General features: G+C 39.2%; 1 protein-coding gene across 3 annotated transcripts in view; it reads left to right on the top strand.

Moving 5' to 3' along the window:
- The window catches only part of LOC139953866 (paired box protein Pax-6-like), a 106,358-nt gene extending 94,670 nt beyond the window's left edge, over nucleotides 1-11,688 (top strand). For all 3 annotated transcript variants that reach the window (XM_071953456.1, XM_071953453.1, XM_071953455.1), the window contains 4 exons: nucleotides 5,097-5,179; nucleotides 6,599-6,859; nucleotides 7,008-7,194; nucleotides 7,697-11,688. In XM_071953456.1, the coding sequence (XP_071809557.1) occupies nucleotides 5,097-5,179; nucleotides 6,599-6,859; nucleotides 7,008-7,194; nucleotides 7,697-7,791 (626 nt within the window). In that variant the 3' untranslated portion in view covers nucleotides 7,792-11,688. The remainder of the gene's footprint in view (nucleotides 1-5,096; nucleotides 5,180-6,598; nucleotides 6,860-7,007; nucleotides 7,195-7,696) is intronic.
- Nucleotides 11,689-20,584: the final 8,896 nt, after the last annotated feature.

Here is a 20,584-nt window from a genome sequence, read left to right as displayed (position 1 = left end):
AGAGTGGTCCACAAGGGAAAGATAAGTAAAGAAATAATAGCAAACAGCCTCATCAATGAAACATAACTTAATGTCGATCGCCCTTGACCATCAAGTATTATTCTGGTCTTAATTATTTTGTAGAAAAACAATTGTGTATCCTTTAATTGTTCGAGTCCAAGAACAAAGTCTACCCTTGCCAAAACCGCGAGATAAAAACAAAACGTTGATTTTATTTTTTTCAGTTATATCTAAATTATTCGAAGAAAACTAATCGTCAGAACAACGATAAACTGATCATTGGAACGAGATAAAAATAAAAGAACACGTTGATTTTGCTTTTTTTAATTAATTACAAACGGTATCAATGTTTTCTTCTTGATACAACTTGTTACAATCATAAAATGAAACTGTAGTCCCCCACGAATTATACCCAGGGGAAACATCAAATAATAGTGAACAGGCAGAACGCAAGAAATCAATGACCGACCGTTGGGGTTAATCATTAAACAAAAATAAACTTGATTATTCTAGAGACAAAATCAAATCTTCAATTTGTATCTATCGTAAGTCCCGTGTCAAAATAAAATCACTTTAGATTGTTGAAGGGAAAACAACATTTCGATCCACAGCTTTTGTTCTGTTCTTTTACATCTTCTAATTTTTTTCTTCTTATAATTCACATTTGCAATTTGGTGGTAACCTTGACTCGTTATCTGGTCGGTTCATCGAGGGTCGCTGCTCGTTAAATCACTCGCAAAACTGTATATTCCGGGTTAGGACCAAGTCATTTACCTCTCACTCGAAAACACATGACTTATCTCCTAATCTGTCAAAATAAATTATGTATTTATTTCCTAAAAAAAGTAAAAAAAAAAATTTAAAAAAAAGTACTCCTTGATTTTCCGAGATCTTTTCCTACAATATCCCGACCAATTACCTATCCACCTTTCCGCTTGCGGTTTTTTATTTATTTCATTGTTGTTTAAATTATTATTTTTCTGTCCATGAACGAAATTGATATTTAATTGTTATTCATAAAGGCGTCTGAGACTTGTTCAAGTATGACTTAATCAATTAAACAACGACCGTTTCGTGCAGGGATTAATCAGACGGCTGTTTTAAATCGGAAGGGGATAGGGGGAATGGTATGGTTTAAATGAGTTTGGTTTGATAATTTAATTTTCTTCTCGGCAACAGGGAGACTTGTTCGTGCGTAATTCCAGTCACGCGATTTAAAAAACATATATATATTTTGTGTCTCTTCAAAGATTTAATAGTACCTCTGGTTTGAATCTTATAAGCACTTACCACCAACCCTATGCTCAAAACAATTTAAGAGAAGGCCAGGTAGAAGGGAAAAATAAATACTTTCGGTCGTTCACCGTTCTGCTTGGCCGACCCTCAAACTCACAAACAAAGTTACCTGCTGAGAAATTACAGCCATCCAGAATAAGAGGGTAGTAGTACATTATCAAAATTGCACAATTTAGCACTCAGTGGTAACTACAGGCGACGTCTATACACGGATGATCTATGGGCCCTATTTGTACACGTTCATTGTGTCTGGTGCCCGTCTCTATTGTCCGTGTTAATACACACAGAGAGATCCTTAACTCACCGTCTGTACCCGGTCCTTTCTCTATTGGTATACCGACAAGGCGGTCCCAAACCCATGACACCTTTTGTGGTTCCTGTTTTTCAAGGGTTCGTATAGAAATAAATAACCATTTTGTTTAATAACACCGACACCATGCCAGTGACCCCTTGAAAAAGTGTAATCACCAAATTTGTTGTAACGTCACAAAAACAAAATGGCGATCGAACTAGGCTATGCAACCGTTTTTACCCATCATTGCGTGTCAGAAACTTGACTTTACTTTGACCTCAGTGAACAGTGAACAAAATGCATAGTTGAGGTCTCAACGTATGTTAGGTGGTTCTTTTTATTTTTCGTTCTTGTTGAGCAGATTAGGAAATTTTGTTATGTTTATGGGTGTTAGCACATTGTACCAAAAAGAAACAACATTTACAACAAAGGGTGGTATTCAATTAACACTTTTCTGAACACAAAACGTGGGTTCTTTCTTGGTTGTCTATATTGTGGCAACAGCAATGGTGTTATTTTAACAGCCAAGTTTTGCAGTGCATTATTTTAGAATTTTCTGATTTGACCAGCAAGAAAACCAGTCTGACATGAAAAACAACTTTCATAATTATGCGACCCTCTTTGATAGTCAGGTTAGTAATGGACGAGGAACATTTTAGAACAAAAGTTTAAACCATCTGTTTGTTTTTCACTCTCTTGTGTCTCTCTTGAAAAAAAAAAACCTACCCGCAGAAATTGAGCCATAATAAGCTTAACATGCAATGACTTTCACCAGCCAAATTTAATAATTTTGTTTGTGGTGGAAGAGGAACCGGTGTTAGTACTTCATCTTATAAGACGTAAAGCCGCGAGAGTTCCGTCCATCGGCGGCTAAAACAAAAGAAAAAGAATCCTTCTTAGCGACATCACTAAAGCGCCATGACCTTGGCTTCTACTTGCCAAGCCATGCGCAAACACTGGAAATGAAGAACGCATATAGCCAATGGGCGTTATTCCATTCTGCGCCTCTTTTTTCTCTTCCCCTCTCTACTCTGTCTCCTTTTTTGGCTCTTCTTTTGATCAGCGCGCAATTAGTTTTTCCCGCCAAGAAAACGAGCCGCGAGTGCACGCATGGCTTGCTACCTGAGATATTGGATGCTGGGAATTACGACTGTACATACAAACTATTCGCAGAGAGACTTGGGCCACGGGCAGGGTCAGCTTTATCACAGTACACTCTTAATACAGTGCAATCTGCAAATAAGCACACACCAAGCGACACGAAGACAAAAACACGATTTCACGCGCCTAATCGTGAGGCGCGCGCGCGATGTGCCGGCCCCACTCCTCGCGTGGCCGTCTTTTGCATTACATGCATCCCCCTAGAGGGGGTCTCCTTGGAATTAAAGACATATTTCAAGACGAAAGGGGTAATATCTTCAAGGCTACATCGGCCAGTTGTTGAGCTCTTGATCCGCCGGGGAAATGACTTGCAGGTCCGGGTGTGAGGATCGATAAGTACATGGTTTTGCCTGAGTGGAATGCGTGTACTTATCGAAAAGAACAAAGCAACGACGAAAAAGCAAATAATCAGACCGATGAATTTTTTTACACTTTTTTAAATTCTTTGTCGTATAGAAATGAGAAGCTTTGTTCACTACTCTTACATTAATGTTCCCATCACATGAGCACCATCAATATTGCATTAAAATACCTCGTTAGGGAAACTAATATCACCCACAAGTGCAATCTATTGTTACGCACTCCGCGTAATTGCGAGTTTGGCAGGGCAATCCACTGCCGTGAATAACTCGCAGCAGACGGCGGGCGATGGTGGCCGATCCGCGGCTCATTCTTCGTAGTTTCCACCGACAGAAATGGCAGTCTCATACATAAATAATTGCAGTAGCCTTTTGTCAAGGCGGACTTTAATTCGTTTTCAAATTCAGATTAGGAAAACATCAATTTGGAAGATGGTTTTGTTGTATTACTCGTGCATTCATTATTATAAAATGTAATACTCAGAGTGAAAATTTTTTGATAACTATTCCTCCATTACTGAGCCTGCAACTTTTAATTTGATAATGTAGTTTTCATAAACTGAACATGGTGGCAATGTGATCCTGCTGGCTAGTTCAGTGTTGAATATAATTCATATTTCTTGAAAAACAAACGGACCGTCCGTAAAAAGCTGGCAGACTTGTGTGAGATGACAAGCTAGCCTGCTTTTGCCAGTCACTAAAATTGTTTGATGCAAACCTTGCTAAGTGTGCGTTCTATGCAGAATGATATTCCAAGCCTTTTGAAATAATACAAAAACGTCTTCATGAGCTGCACGCTATTTTTCCACAGGCAGCTTCCAATTTGACACACTTAAGTATATAAACGTTTAAAGTGTCTTCAAACATTGGTTTGAATTATTAAAATATGTTGGACACTGTAGAAGGGCGCTGTATGGTTTCGGTGTACACAGACCAATTGAACCAAAACTATAGTAGTGTGTCCAAATAATACCTCAACATTCATGGACACTGGATGTGCACTGTTTGGTATGGAGGTATGCAGACAAATTTACCCCAAGGTATGGTAATGTGTCCAAAATACCTCAACATTTTGTGGGCACTGTTTGGTTTGGATGTATGCAGACACATTTACCCCAAATTAATACTGCCACGACTGTGTCCAACATACCTCAAAACTACATCGGTTCCTATAAATATGAACATTTTGTGAAGGAACAAAATCGCGCGCTTTCACGGTTCACAGCGATCGAATACTCGCGAGACAAGCACAGTCTTTTCCCAAACTAATTTTTCTACGTCTGGATAAAAATAAACAGCCACCAAATATTATCCTATCCAATTTCATTTTATACCGAAGCTCCTCGCACCTCATTTAAAATAAGATCAAGAACGATGTGGAAAGCAATAATTTCAAAGGTCATTTCATAAATAAATGCATGTTTAATTGGTATAGCTATGAATTAAACACAATAGCCCCTCATTGTCAATGCCTTTGATCACCCCCATCCTATGAATGATAGAGTTACTTCTCCATACACAATGCACATGTCCTTGGGGTCAATTACCAAGCTCGCGAGGGGTACATATATGTTTAATTATGATAACGGCGGAATTAATTATCTCCAGTGCGAGCGGTTTGACCAATCAAGTTAAAGTATCGTCGCTCGCTTCATTTACCCGAGACACAGCCCGACCAAAATGTTTCGTTGTGCAAGATGGGTTTAAAATTGCTGAGTAATTTTATCTCTAAACACGCGTGAAAAACTATTGTGATCTTGATACAACAAGTGTGATATGATGTGTGTTGAAATGTTCACAGAGGGCTCCCTTGCTCTACGTGATGACGTCACTTGCAGACACTTTTATGTGTAGTAGTTTGTCATTCTGGCCTTGCAAAATTGTTGTCATTAACGTCAATTTAAACACTATAACCAAATAGTTCTTGATATTTTATGACAACTTAAGACGTGTACTAAAAAAAAATTTCTCTTGTTTTCATTTTCCAGAATTTGAAAGAACACACTACCCAGATGTGTTTGCCAGGGAACGCCTCGCCCAAAAGATTGATCTACCGGAAGCTAGAATACAGGTCAGTTATTTACTTCCGGTGTCATGTTCCTTTAAAGGCACTGGACACTATTGGTAACCAAGCATCTCAAAGCACACAACTTCGTGTGACAAGAGTGTTTTTTTCTTTCATTATTATCTCGCAACTTCGACGACCAATATGGCTCAAATGTTCACAGGTTTATTATTTTGTGCATGTTGAGATACACCAAGTGAGAAGAATGGTCTTTGACAATTACCAATAGTGTCCGGTGCCATTAATCAACAACTTAAAGTGGGTTCCACTGTTGCACTCCTTTTGCTCGAACGAGAACACACACCTCACTTTTTGTTTAACACGACGGGAAATTCTTTTAAAATGTAGCTTGCAAAACTTCACATTATGAATTTAGCAATGTGTTCACAAAAAGAGGAAGTTCGAGATATGATTTCTAAAAACGCCCTCTATAATTGGACGCCAGATATGAATCATATAGCACTAGGCTAAAGTGATGTTGATTTGTCACGCACAGAAATGATAACTTCACAAATCAAGTTAAAACGCCCGCGTTGAGCTTGTTCATTTATTTTACTTAAACGCCAGGAGATAAAAATCGCCCGGCTAGGGGGCTTTTTCAGGCTCGTGCTGGAAATGTCTCTTGTTCATATGACTAAACATTGTATCAAGAACAAAATCTGGACACAGGTTCAACAAAAAAACACACCAAAGGCAGGGTACTTTTTTTAGTTGCCTAATGGAAGAACCTAATTCTAGCGATGATATCGTTGAAACATTTTTTAATATTGAATTATTTTGTCAGACCACCTCGCTGATACAATTATGATTAAATTATATTTGATTGTGTATCAATTGGTGTTCATAATAATAAATAAAAAAGGAATTTCTGAGTATACGATATGTGATGGGAATATTCTGATATCAGTTAATGGATAATTCCACCATGTACTCATGAACATTTTGCATCAATAGAGTTTGTTTATCTTGAAGACGATCAGAGCATACTGGTCAAATCGTCGACTTGTTATATTATACGATGATTTCTTTTCTGTGTGCAATTTTTCATGTTTTGTTTTGTTTTATTTTAATTGTTTCTCTTTTTCCATTTGTGATTGTGCTTATTTTTGGTAATATAAACCATTAATGAATGAATACATAAGTAAAATTACCTAATACATTGTTTTCTCACCATGCAGTTTTAAATCCCACTTACATAGGCCTAGTTAGTGGTACACGTTTTCAAATAAATAAAAATAATGTTCCGTGACTTAAAATAGTAAAAAATAAAGCATTTTGTAAGTTTAAATAATACAACAGCTTTCTTTGTTTTGTTTGGACACAGGGGCCTTAGGGATAGCAGTTGTACAACTAACAAGGCTGCCATGTCTAAACAAATCAATACACAAATAATGATAGTTCCCAAATAATTGTTTTGTCTTTTAGGTTTGGTTTTCGAATCGCCGCGCCAAATGGCGTCGCGAGGAGAAACTCCGGAACCAGCGGCGGCAACAGACCGAGGCCCCGCCTCAGTCTTCCAGTCATCTGCCCATTAGTAACCTAGGCGGATTCTCCAATAACATCAGCGTATACCAGCCTATTCCTCAGCCATCTGCTCCGATGGTACCCCGCACGGCTGAGAGTTATAGCGCCCTCCCGCCCGTTCCGAGCTTTAGTATGGCGGCAGCTCCAAATCTAAATGTGCAGGTCAGTTCAAAGGCAGAGTGTACTTTTGATGATGTCAAAGGCCAGGGGCCAATTTCATAGAAACTACCGAGCCAACCTGATCCCAAACTTGAATGAAAACCCATGACTAAAATGACTAAATGATAGTATTTCCTTGTTTCGTAAACAGCCACCGAGAGATTCCGGAAGTTACCGAAGCATGATGGGTTCCGTCTCCCATGGTTACCACCATGAATCCCTCTACGGTACACCGAGCCAGCATCATGCCATGCAATCCCACCATGCTACCCACTCCTCCCATGGCCACATGCAGAGCCATCACATGAACAGCGCTTGCAACAACGGTGCATTCTCAAGTAAGTAGTCCGCCATTTTGTTGTTCTAAATTAGTGTAACCAAATCGAGGCTGGAAGCCAAAACAAACTCTTCTAATACTGGTACAACTGTTTTCTAGTAAAGGACTGTACTATGATAGTTTTCTTTTTTTGCAACTCTGGGTTTTTTGCCCTTTTGTTTTTGGGGTCTAGTGTCTGCTTTTAATCGTCTTAACTACCACTTTATTGTATAAACTACTATATTTTTGTACATTCAAAACCACAATTCAGTAGTTTTACTGCTAGTGTCTTTTAATCAATATTGTTGACATTAATAGACATATTAATACTGAATGATTGCGATACTTAGTTGAGTTGAAAACCGGTAATCAATGTTTGTGTGCATAAGGAAACAAAGGTGGCATGTGATCCATGCTTTGGCAAGCCAATAATACGTCACAAGGGCAGACTTTTCTTCTTTAGAACATTTTAAAACGTAAATATTTATTGTTTTTTTTTCTTTTCTTCTTTATTTCCACCACAGGTCTAATTTCTCCAGGGGTGTCAGTACCAGTCCAAGTTCCAGGGGGTAACCCTGGAGACTCCCACACGTCCCAGTACTGGCCTCGTATACAGTAAAGCAAGGGCACATCCATGGGATCAAGGTTGATTGGACTCGCTCCCCATGTAACGAGGTTGAGAGTTGGGTGGATGCTATGTTTAAGAAGACATGAGGTTAAAGGCAACATTTGATGACGTAGAACACAGTACCTTCAGCTAAGTGCTAATACCATCCTCGATGACTGACACCAATAACCTCGTCCCCAAATCGCACTGGTGCCATTGGTGACTCATGTTGTCGGTCAAAAACGAAGAAATATTATTATGTACATTCCAGAGTTGACCTCTCGTGGTGTTCGAGTGTCAAAGGTCATAGGTTTTGAACTCAGTCTGCGAGGCACCAATACGTGAATGGATTCTGCCTCGTTGGAACATAATGCTGTTAAAGTTGGCTGTGAATCGTCTTAAACTATATAGTACAGATTCAACTGAACGTTGCAACTGAACAAACATAACATTATTATGCGTTGTAAAGCACCTCGTCAATTCATTACACTATCCGAATGTCGTATTGAGTCGAACACGAGACACCATCAATATCGTTGACCAGAACGGGACTCGGCACTTCGTGTTCCAAAACGAGACTGTATTCACCAAAACGAGGCTTATACTTCAGAGGCTGACTGAGATGTTTGTTTCAAAACCAAACTACCGGCTCTGCAGATGAGATTTTTTATAAGTCTTTCAGTTGCTTTTGAACATGTGATCCGGGAGTTGTTTCTGCAACAGCATCAGTCTCTCCCTCCACAAACAAAGGTCAAAGATGATTTATGATCGATTACTGACGCCGCTAAGAGACTCGATGTCCATTATGGAAACCTTTCATGGAGCATCCCTGTGGAGGCCGCCATGTTGGATCCACGCAAAAACTGAGATAATTATCTGTAACTCACCGACTGGAGAAGGAAAAAAACACTTTAGTTGACAACTTTTCTACTATCTCAGGAACTTTCATGTTGTCGGTGTATTGTTTCTGGTGATAAATCTTTCATGTAATCGTTAATTTAAAACAATCTTTTGAAAGGGGAAAATAGAAGAAAAAAACAATGTATGATACTCCTCGTTGTATTTGATCAATAGACTTGTTACTGTAGATTGTAGTGATATGTAGATATTAGTAGTGATGCAATTCTCTCTAAACAATAGATATGACATAATGACGTCACTGCATTTACATGTAGGGCGCCCTCTGTTGGACAAAACATCTCGTTAGAGATACAGAGTCTGAGAAAACGCTGTTGAAATTAAAATCGAGATGGGTTTTAGTTTCGAGAAATAAATAATCGATGCTTACAAACCCCCCCCCCCCCCATCAGATGGTTGGTGTCAAGAGAGGGCGCTCCAACTGTAAATCGGTGTTACATGGTACATAGGTGGTAAAGACAAGGGGATTTTTCTAGTAAGATTATTGTTGTTATAAAGTGAACCGTTTCTGGGTGTAACATAATGTCGTGTGTTTTGTTATGTTTAAAATGCGACCAAGTTTTTGTTCTTGTTTTTAATTTGATTTTTTTTTTTCATTTTCGAACTGATAAGTATGGTTTGACTTGATCTTATACAAAAACCATTGCTTTTATTTCTGACAATGGATTTCGTTTTGCACACTTCTAGTCATTTCAAAATATTTATTTGACATTTTGTGGTCCCTATTTAAGAGATAGGACAACGTTTTGCTGTTGGAAGATACATTCATTCCAATCTTTGTACTTTTCAAGACACATACCGTAATGAAATGGTGTGTTGTTGTTATTAACTGGGGAGAATTCATTCCAAGATATAAAAATCACCACCAAATTACCCAGCGTAATTATTTGAAGCTGTGAAAATCTAGAATTTTGTCAATTCAAAAGAGCTTTTCATTGGCATCCAACACCTTAAAGGTTTGCAAAATGCCGCATGAGAGTTACACATTGAGTATTAAGTTTTAGTGTAAAACTGTAACATTGGCAGCCCCAATATCTTTTAGATACATGAATTAATTAAATAATTAACAAATTAAGTATTTAATGGATGCATTCCTTTCTTAAGTAATGCCCTCAAATCAACTTTAATCACATTTTCCTTGTGATACTTCAAGCTGAAATAAACTTACTGCTTTCAGAATCTAATAACAAATCTATTATTATTCACTTTGGGTCCAAACGCGTACTACAACACCACTAAGAAACATTTCTTTACTTTGTGACTACGGAACACTAGGTGGCAGCAGACAGACTAGTGGTCGCGAGAGTGGTGACAAGTTTGTTTGAGCAAAAGTGACGTCATCGGTGCAGAGTCCTATTATGTTGCCACATTATTTTACAAATTTGACGAAACGTTTTTTTTTCACTGTCCGCCTTGTCTGTATGTTCCCAAACAATCGCAGGCGTTTTTTTTTTTCAAACAAATTTTAAAAATGCCACTTATCTTTCCCGCCAATAGTATTACGCCACTGCGCAGACGCAAAGGGATCCTTTCAAGAAACTTTTGGAGAATTTACTGTACAAAACGTCAGACATTTAAAAAAACAAATAAAAACTATTGTTAGCTGAAAAAAAAATCACATTAGTTATAACGGATTTATTTTATGAGATATTTTACAACAAATTGTTTTATAGATATTATTACTTTTGATTTTTTTTTTTACTTAAAAGGTAATTCTTCCTCCACCAGATTTCATAGTTATGGTTCTTAATCTTAGTTTTTTGTTTTGTTTTTTATGTTTTTACACCTGTGCCTTTATGAAACGTTTTGTAAATCGCGTCTCTTCCGTTACAATCGTCAACTCTTTTCTTTAGGGGGTATTTATTACAACATCTGCACACCACAGTCAAACCTTTTTTATTTCATTTTAAAAAATCTGCTGCACTCCATAGTAGACAGAATACAGGTGATGTATTTTTCTTTACTTGCGATGATTGTGCCGAGACAATTTTGGTCGACCTTTGACCTGTCTATTTCGACAATCTCATCAGCTGAGAGCCAACTACAAAAATATTTGCCAGTACATGCACGTGACGTCATCATGATGACGTCACGGAAGTCTTGCGCAATGCACATTGTACACATTTTGTACACATTAGTTATGATACAGAGATCTACGCTAGGAATCCCACAATGCACTTTATCTCCCTTACCTAAAAAAAAAGCTATAAAACGAACTTGGATTATCAAATATTATATCAGTATATATTTTATAAATTCGCTCCTAAACTGGTGCTTGTACGTACAGCACACAGTGTTTAAATTACTTGCGATCGGGAACCATTGAGACAAAATGGCGCTTTTATCATCGCACAAGGCATGATTGGAAAATGTTACGCTCTGTCATAATTAAGACACAACAAATCCATTATCGATTATATTATCGATAGTATTTGATATCGATTAATGATCAATAAGAATTGATCCATATAATAGTAGCTCATCAGATTTGTTTAATAGAATAAACAAACAAGACAGTCGGGTTATTCATCATGTCTATGTTAATAATAAGTTCGTCATTATTATATTATGGAGGTTTTTTACGTTTTATGTACGTATTGTATGTTGTATTCGTCGTTTAAAGAATAAATCTACATGGGCGTGGCCAAGGATGATTGACAGGAGTTTTTGTGCATATTAATCACTGTAAAGACGTCATCTGGTTGGAATTGTAAAACATTAACTTAAAAAAAAAATAATGAAAACAATGTTGTTCTTACTTCTTTTTATTAAAAACCCGCGCCGAGAAGTTCCACTCGGTGATTTGCATATCATGGTCCGACGACTGTTTCAAGTCTTAACTATTTGGGTCACTGGACGAAGGGCGCCACCACCGTTTCCTGAGATTGGTGCTGGTTTTGTGGAAGACTGTCAGTTTTTGGGACTCAAATAATAATATGCAAGGAATTCAATGTAGAAGAATTAAGTTAATCGGCAATTGAAATAAAATTACAAACGACACTAAAAGAACCATATTTTCCTGTATTCTCATTTGTCTTAATCTTTCTTAAAGACACTGGACACTATTGGTAATTGTCAAAGACCAGTTTCTCACTTGCTGTATATCAACATCAAATAACAAACCTGTGAACATTTGAGCTCAATCGGTCATCGAAGTTGCGAGATAATAATGAGAGAAAAATCACCCTTGTCACACGGAGTTGTGTGCTTTCAGGCCTGATTTCGAGACCTCAAATTCTAAATCTGAGGTCTCGAAATCAAATTCGTGGGAAATTACTTTTTTCTCGAAAACTACTCCCCTTCAGAGGGAGCCGTTTCTCACAATGTTTTATACCACCAACAGCTCCCCATTACTCGTTACTAAGTAAGGTATTTACCAATAGTGTCCACTACCTTTAAGTGTGTATGTGCTTCCCCTTTGTACTCTGGACTCATCTGTGTCCTAAATAAATATTCTGGGACTAAATGTAGCCCAACTTTGAACCTTGATGGAACCCCAAATCGTGTGATCTGATGGGTGATCTCGGTAATATTTACCCAGAATATGTTGGGGCTATATTTAGTGCACTTGACATCATGTCAAAAATTATCGTACATTGATGGCATTTTGGTACAGCAGAAAATATGAGAGATGGGGAATCGTTCCCGAATGCATTTACCCCCCCCCCCTCTAGATCCGCAAATGGCCACGCCCAGTGTTCTCCAGCCCGTCCATGACCTCGCGTGACGTCATACGTGGAATCCATAATACAGAAAGTAATAAATCCAGCGTGTCTGTGTGACACATCTTTTACAGCCTAACCTAGCTGTGAAATTCACCCCCTAAATCCTCCGTCCAATTTCTCAACAATTTAACCGCCATGTTGAATACGGGCATAATCCATTTTCCCGCGTTTTCCTTAATCAGTATCAATTTTTTTTTCTTTTCTTTTTTTCGCTTCTCTTTTCCCTGATTTGGGGACTGGATTTGTGGCTTTAGTTGAGCTGAGTCTGTTATCCATGCAAAGTACGGGACGGGTCAGTTAAAGATGGAGAATAAAAAGGAAAAGAAGCCGGGTAGGAACGAGTGCCATATCGGACGGAGCTCGTTCGGAGATTTGCGGATTTGTGTACCTTTTAATATACAGATTTGGTGTTATTGGAACTGACGGCTGTTGCATGTGAGGTCATTTTTTATGCGTTTTGGTTAGTTCGGGTCTCAGATGCACTAAGCGATAGGTTGTCTTATGGTGTGATTCTGCAATTTGCTTTTCAATCACAAATAAGGCTTTAAACAAATTAAGACGTCAAACTATGCTTGAATTAATAATTTTCTTTGCATAATAATAAATTTGCAAGTATAGTTCAATTTAAAACTACAGATAATTGACGTTACAAACAGTAGTTTATTTTTTTTATTTGTTGACAGAAGATAACTTTGTCCAAAACGAACGATGGTGCATGGTGTGCCGAAAGTACAAAAACAAGTTTTAGAAATTTACAGAGGTATGCTCGTAAACTTATCGCCATTTTGATCGTTTTTCCCAATCTCAAGTTTGTGTCATTTCTGTTAGCAGCAAATAGCCAAACCGAGGCTAGCAGGGAATAGTCTGATCCCTTAAGTTATTGGGAGTGAAGTGCCATTATAACCACTGTGTTGTCAAGGAACAATACCTCCAAAACCACAGGTTGACATCAATCCATAATTATCTTGATCTTAAATTTGTTTGAATTTTCTCTTGAATTGCTGATGTGTCAACCACACTTCTTAGTTGTGTTTTTATTATACACGCATCAGCCGTCGGGTTCTCAAGATCCTTTGGCGCGAAAAACAAGCCCGCGATGGAATATCACGCATGTTGGGCATCTTGTGCACGCATGCATTGTTTGGCAGCACAGCCTGAACAGCAAGCAAACCGACAAGCGGAATGGCGAAGGATTAACACGGATTCTACCAAAGGATGCTGGAGGTATGAACCTAGGTAGCTACCTAGAGTAAAGAGAGGGGAGGGGGAATAGTAGGGAGGCACAGTGGGGCTTGTGGCTCCGCAAGGGTACCCTTGATTTGCTGCCATTTGGCAGGGGTCTAATGGGCGTGAGAACTGGTGCTTGGAAGGCAGTCAGACAAAAACACCAAGTGAGAATGAGTTTTCCGTACAGGGTTTGACAGCAAACACTGTTGGGGATTAGGAAAAGACCTATACGTGAAGTGTTACAGTTGAGATGAACCTTAGAGTTGAACCCTGTTTCCAATTGATGTCTGTATTGATTTTCTAGATTTTCTATTATGACAAACGAAGTCATGCAATAGACCTCTATCATGGTGCAGCCATCTTGTTTTTTTCCCCGTTGATATCAATGTAACCAAAACCGAGGCTGGAAGAACAAAATAGCCTGGTTCCTATTTGCAAAATGTTTATTAGCATTTAATTATTGTTGTTCGATATAAGGCACATGACCAAATGGAAACGGCGTGATAAAGGTCTATAGATTTAGTGCATACTCTGTGCGTCCATTTCGTGCGCTTTGAACGGCTATCTACAATACCTTAAGAAATGTACATTCAACAGGGACCAGAGTGTGAAATACATGTGGTGATGTAGGCATGCCGAGTGTTATGTTTGCGACACAAAGCATTGCGATTGGTATCCGAAATTCTTTCTGGTTGCTTTGTATTATTGTTCGTTGGAATGCTCCTTGTAGTGGTGGCATTTCTGCGATAGCTTTTTGCAGCTTTAGTAAAATCAGATTGAATCCGAGGTTGGTGACTAGACTAGTCTGGTGTGTATATAGTGCCACTCACACGACAGCAATTTAACTGGGGTCCCTTGATTAATTTTAGCATGGTCGTAAAATGTAGCAATGTTTGGTCAAGATTTTGCAAGAGAACTTGGACAGAAGACAAAATGGTTGTCCTTTCACACGAGGTACATTTTGTAAAGCTGTACAAACATGCTACAATTTTAGCAAGGGACCCTTGCTAAATTTCTCTCATGTGAAAGGGGCTTATGTTTGCAAGATCCATGTTATTATAATCGATAGTACGTCAACCGAGACCCAGACAAACATTGTGCGATGAGGGTCAGTGAAATGAAAAGTGCACATTTTTTTTTCGTTTTGGTCGAAGCACACTTGAAATTTCACGCTGTCAAGGGACAACATTTCCCCCACCTCCTCATCCCGTCTACCCGTCAAGCTGTAACTTTTGATCCCGTTGTTGGATCTTGAGATGATAGTGGTGGAGGTTAGACTGAATAGAGAAGGGGGAGGAGTGGCAGTCTGGTATTACCGGAAAGAAAAAGGGATGGATTTGACGGAGTGTTGATAATTGTGTTACGGGGCTCAGAGGCCGTGGTTGGTATGGACGAAATGGGGGGCGCTGAATCAGAAGAGCAAGGCATCATGCTACGATACACTCGAGTTGATGTCATTTTGGCGGGAAGGTAATCGGGGGAGAGAAGGATACTCCTTGGTGAATCAAGCAAACATTGGAAGAGAGACGTCCAACAACTGATGAAGAGAAAGTTCATGGATGGGGTGGAGGGTGTGTTGTGGATGAGGTTGAGCCTTGTAGGAAATAGTCTGGTCTCTGGTTCGGTCCCTTGTCCCCTTTATGCGACGATTGTATAATAATTATTGCCATTGATTTGACCACTGCAATAGAGACGTCCAGCAACAGACTTTGCGGGAAAGGCAACAGTTATGGTAGATTATGCACAAAGTCAAAGGGATGAGATCGAGGTTGAAAAAACAGTCTGGTCTCTGGTGTGGTCCCTGGTCTTCTTTATTTTACGATTTTATAATATTTATTGGCATCGATTGGTGCAATGAAATAAAGACGTCCAACAACAGACTTTGTGAGAAAGGCAACAGTTATGGTAGAGTATGCACAAAGTCAAAGGGATGAGATCAAGGTTGGTAAGATTTTGTTTGGTCTCTGGTGTGGTCCCTGGTACATGGTAGGCCTACTTTGGCCCCTTGTGTGACAATTATATTGGCATTGATTTGAACAATGTCCAGCAACAGACTTTTGAGAAAGGTAACGTAAGGTACAGTTTGCGAAAAGTCATAGGGGTGAGATCGAGGTTGGATAGAACCAGTCTGGTCTCCTGAACTCTTGTCCCTTCTCTGAGCAAATACTTCTCCCTAGGGATGGTGATTCACCACACCTTGTTTCAACTCGAAACATTTGTTCTTCTCTTTCTTTTCTCTTGTAAATCTTTTACAAAGTTGTCGAGCGTCGTATTCCTAACAATTACAATTTTTAATGTTTTCTGTTTTGTAGATGCAGATTATAAGTAGCGTTTTCTAATGAGTGCGTGTAGCAGCTGAAGTGGAGCGTCTTTGTTATGTGCATACTTAAGGTAGGACTGAAAACTTACAGAGTTTGTTCGTAACTGTTTTAGTGGCTGACCAGTGGAACAAGTGTTGGGGTAAATTCTATGGGGAGAGACTTTAAACACTTACTGTCCAAACAAAGTTGGCATCAGTAATGGGAAATATTTTATTATATTAATGCATAGAACAAAGGAATGTCCAGAGAATGTGTATAAAAACAGTGGTTGAAGGACAAAAAGTTAGAGACTGTTTTCTTTCTTGCTTTATGCAGAATGTAAAACCTGCATCATTTTAAAATTAACAGCGGGAAAAGTCACCATGGAATGGGGGAAAAAATTGTGACAGTTGAAGTGAAAGTGATTGATCTGTTAATCCGAGAATAATGTTAATTGAGAGGTGATAGGTTGAACCGGGGGTTTCATGGAGCGATACCTTCTCTTCACAGTCATTACATCGTGGGTGATTGCTGTAAATTGCGCATTAAACAGCAGTCGATTGAACGGGGCAAAACAAAGACTGTACGGGCGGACACTTCGTGCTTAAAGGGAGGGTACTCGTTTGGTAATTGTCAAAGACCAGTCTTCTCACTTGGTGTATCCCATCATAACCATAAAATAACAAGCCTGTGAAAATTTGGGCTCAAATTGGTCATCGAAGTTGCGAGAAAATGATGAAAGAAAAAGTACCCTTGTTGGACGAGTTTGTGTGCTTTCAGATAAGAATAAAAGACTTCTAGCTAAAAGTCTTTTATTACTTTAGTGAGAAATTGCCTCTTTCTCAAAAACTACGTTACTTCAGAGGGAGTCGTTTCCCACAATGTTTTATATTACCAACAGCTCTCCAATGCTCGTTACCAAGTCAGTTTTTAAGTTAATATTTGTTTTAGTAATTACCAAACGTGTACCTTCCCTTTTAAGGCGAAAGTGTACTTGGTAATCGGTGAAAGAAATCAATCACTTCAATCTAAGAGGTTGTCTGGCTTTGAAAACTTGTCTGTACCAATCGTCATCGGAATATAAAATGTAATCTAAAAAACAGTCGAGGTTGTTAAGGACGTTCCATGTACACAGACCAAGAGGCTTGTTTTGATTGCAGCGATCGAAACAAGACGCGGTGACGTTTGATGCATTGCAATGCCTCAAGACAAGTTTTTGTCGTTATTGGCTTTCCCTGCCACGGTTCTTGTCTTTTGTTTTGTCTGTAGTGTTTTGTGTTCCACCCCCACTGGAGGTGTTTCCTACACAATCCTTATAATCTGCCCGCGGCCAGGCCAGGTTTTTCAGTAATTTGCTAGTGTTTTTACATATTTTTTGTTGTTCTCTTTTTATAACCATTGTATTGCTTTTTCTTGTAAATCTTTGATGCGCAATTTTTTAATACATGTTTGTGTTTTTCATGTTTGCTGGCAAATAAAATGAAATTAAGTTAAATGAAAAAACATTGTATTGTATGATTAGGTATGATATGCTCGTAATGCATTGTATGGTGTTGATCATAAGAAAAACTAGAGTTGTAAACTTGCGAGTACAATGTATTCAACTCTTTGAGAAGAAATGTTGTGGCATCGACGTTTCGAACAGTATGCTCTGCTCGTCTTCAAGAAGTGCATGAAGATCTTCAATCTGAGAAAAGTTTCTCAGACTGTGTATTCCAATTACGGGTTAATCTTCCTGTGTGACGGACATAACCACAGATTTTCGGCAATATCTTAACAACTTTACCACCTTTTGAAATTATATTCTCCCTAGTTAGTTATTATTGTATATTTTAACATTTATGTAGGATTACAACAATAATTGCACAGTTCAAAATATCAAAGTATACCTTTTCTTTAAAGGCACTGGACACCTTTGGAAACTGTCAAAGACCAGTTTTCTCACTTGGTGTATCCATGGAGGTAGAATCTACCTCCATGGTGTATCTCAACATATGCATAAAATAACAAACCTGTGAAAATTTTGAACTCAGTTGGTCGTCGAAGTTGCGAGAGAATAATGGAAGACAAAACACCCTTGTCGCACAAGTTGTGTGCTTTTCGAGGTCTCGAAATCAATCCAATATTTTAGTGAGAAATAATTTCTCAAAAACTAGGTTACTTCAGAGGGAGCTGTTTCTCACAATGTTTTATACTGTCAACAGCGCTCCATTACTCGTTACCAAGTAAGTTTTTATGCCAACAATTGTTTTGAGTAATTACCAATAATTATATTGTCCGGTCCCTTTAAAGACTGACACTGTATCGACAGTAATGAAGGTAAACAATGAAGGAGTGGCAGTCAAATCCTCAAGTAGTAAATGAAGGGCAATGAATTTGAAATGATGTAGGCAATCGGGCGTTGGGTCGGTGCCGTGGATAATGCGAAATCCAAGGCGTCAAACCGTTACGTTTTTCCCTTCAGATAAAACGTTCCGTGTCGAGATGTCCCACTGTCAAAAGACCAGAAGAAAGTTTCAACTTGTGGTGGTTAAAGTTTCCTTTTTTTATAATTAATATTTTATACAGTGGCTTCGTATATAGCCCTCATATTCGTCACACAGTGACGCGCAAATCAAGGCGCTTCAACTTTCAGTATTTACCTGCGAGGTTTCGTGGAGCCACGTTTTTGAAGTATGAGATCAACTCCTTTACATGTTTTGGTTTACAAGGTGCTGTGGCGCAATATACACTCAATCAAACCAGGAACACTGGGTGAACCTCTTCTCTTTTCGTTAAGTTCCTAATTTCAAGTTCAAAACTTGTAAGCAAGTAGATAAACATGGCTATCAAAATATGGGTACACTTTTTATTTAACCACCATGGGCTCAATATGTTGTCAGGTTGCAAGCGGAATATACCACCAGTACTTAAAGGCAGTGGACACTAATGGTAATTACTCAAAAAAATTATTAGCACAACACCTTCCTTGGTATAAAGGAGTAAGGGGGAGAGGTTGATAGTATAAAACATTGTGAGAAACGGCTCCCTCTGAGATGACGTAGTTTTCGAAAAAGAAGTAATTTTCATCGAATTTGATTTCTAGACCTCAGATTTAGAATTTGAGGTCTCGAAATCAAGCATCTGAAAGCACACAACTTCGTGTGACAAGGGTGTTTTTTCTTTCGTTATTATCTCGCAACTTCGATGACCGATTGACCTCAAATTTTCACAGGTTTGTCATTTTATGCATATGTTGAGAAACACCAAGTGAGAAGACTGGTCTTTGACATTTACCAATAGTGTCCACTGTCTTTAAAGAAAAAAAATAAAGCAATTTCTGTGCTTCCAATTATGGAATTTGATTCTTAGTTTGAGGATATAGTCGGAAAGTATAATACCAAACCGCGAACCTCGTTTTTAAACAACGTCGTTTCCGGGGTCGAGTTGTACAGGCCGAGTTTTGTTTGCAGAGTCAACGGAGGAGACCGTTAAAGTGCAGAGGCGAGGTTACGAGGTTACGAGCAGGTTAAACCTGGGAGGAGGGGCGTGGTTGTGAGGTGGTTAAAAGGCGGAGACCGTGATGGACCGTGTTGACTTTGACAGTGATAGTGGGTATGACGTGTCAGAGAGACGTCTGGGTCTGACAGGCTGCAGGGGAGGGGGGGGGTGCAGGAGAGAGAAAGTGCAAGTCACCTTTGAGAGTGACAATTGTGACGAGTTGATTTTCTGCGTTGTCGGGTTCGTGGATGGTGTGGACGCCTATACTACTCAACATTACGTACGGAGGGAAGGTTTCTGGACGTCTCTGATTGTGCCCAAGGCATACTGTTGAATGGCGGCTGATGATCTTTAATACGAATGACAACGTCTATTATAGAGCCGGAGATTTGCCCCGAAATCTGGTTGGGCTTCTTTCAAGCCAACAGGTTGGGAGGTTGGATGTCCGTTGGTCAAGTTTTAACAACGCTTTTATGATATCTTAATGTCGAGGGTCGTAGGTTCGGATCCCTATCGAGGTGTCTGTGTTTCTGATACACTTGGCTCAGAGCGTAAAGAGCAAACAATGAGTTGAGTTTTACCACCATTGGTGTCGAAACGTCAAGACCAAACCTATAGCCCGGTGTGGCAGGAGATTCTGTGTGACCCCCCCCCCCCCCAGAGCTTCTGTCCCCACATACGGCGAACAATGGGTGCGTTCGTTTAGCTTCCCTGGGTCGACCCCGGTGTATGGTGGGTTTTTTTTCCCAGGACGAACGTGGGTAATCATCTGCACACGTTCGTCCTGGAAAAAAAAAACCGCCACACACCGGGGTCGACCCAGGGAAGCTATTAACGAACGCACCCTGTGTTCGAACTTCTAGTGATAGCGCCCTCTTTTGAATCATCATCCTACAGCCCATGTTTATTTTCCATATTGGGAAATCACCTTAGAGCGGACATCCCATGGACGCTAGTTCTTTTCAGAGCCAACAATTCTCCCGAGAGAGATTTTGCACACTGTACCCGCAAGTTTACTTATATAGACGATGTGACCTATGTTTACATTCAAACCGCCCTCTGTTGAAAAAACACTGTATAAGTCATGTTTCGCCGGGCAAAAACACCCGTATAGTCATGGTAAGATTGCATACACTTTCTAGCTGGCTGCCACTA

This window comes from Asterias amurensis, chromosome 22 (genome assembly GCF_032118995.1).
Source record: "Asterias amurensis chromosome 22, ASM3211899v1".
Classification (NCBI taxonomy): Eukaryota; Metazoa; Echinodermata; class Asteroidea; order Forcipulatida; family Asteriidae; genus Asterias; species Asterias amurensis.
Note: the sequence above shows the minus strand (reverse complement) of the source record. Positions and strands in the feature narration are given on the sequence as shown.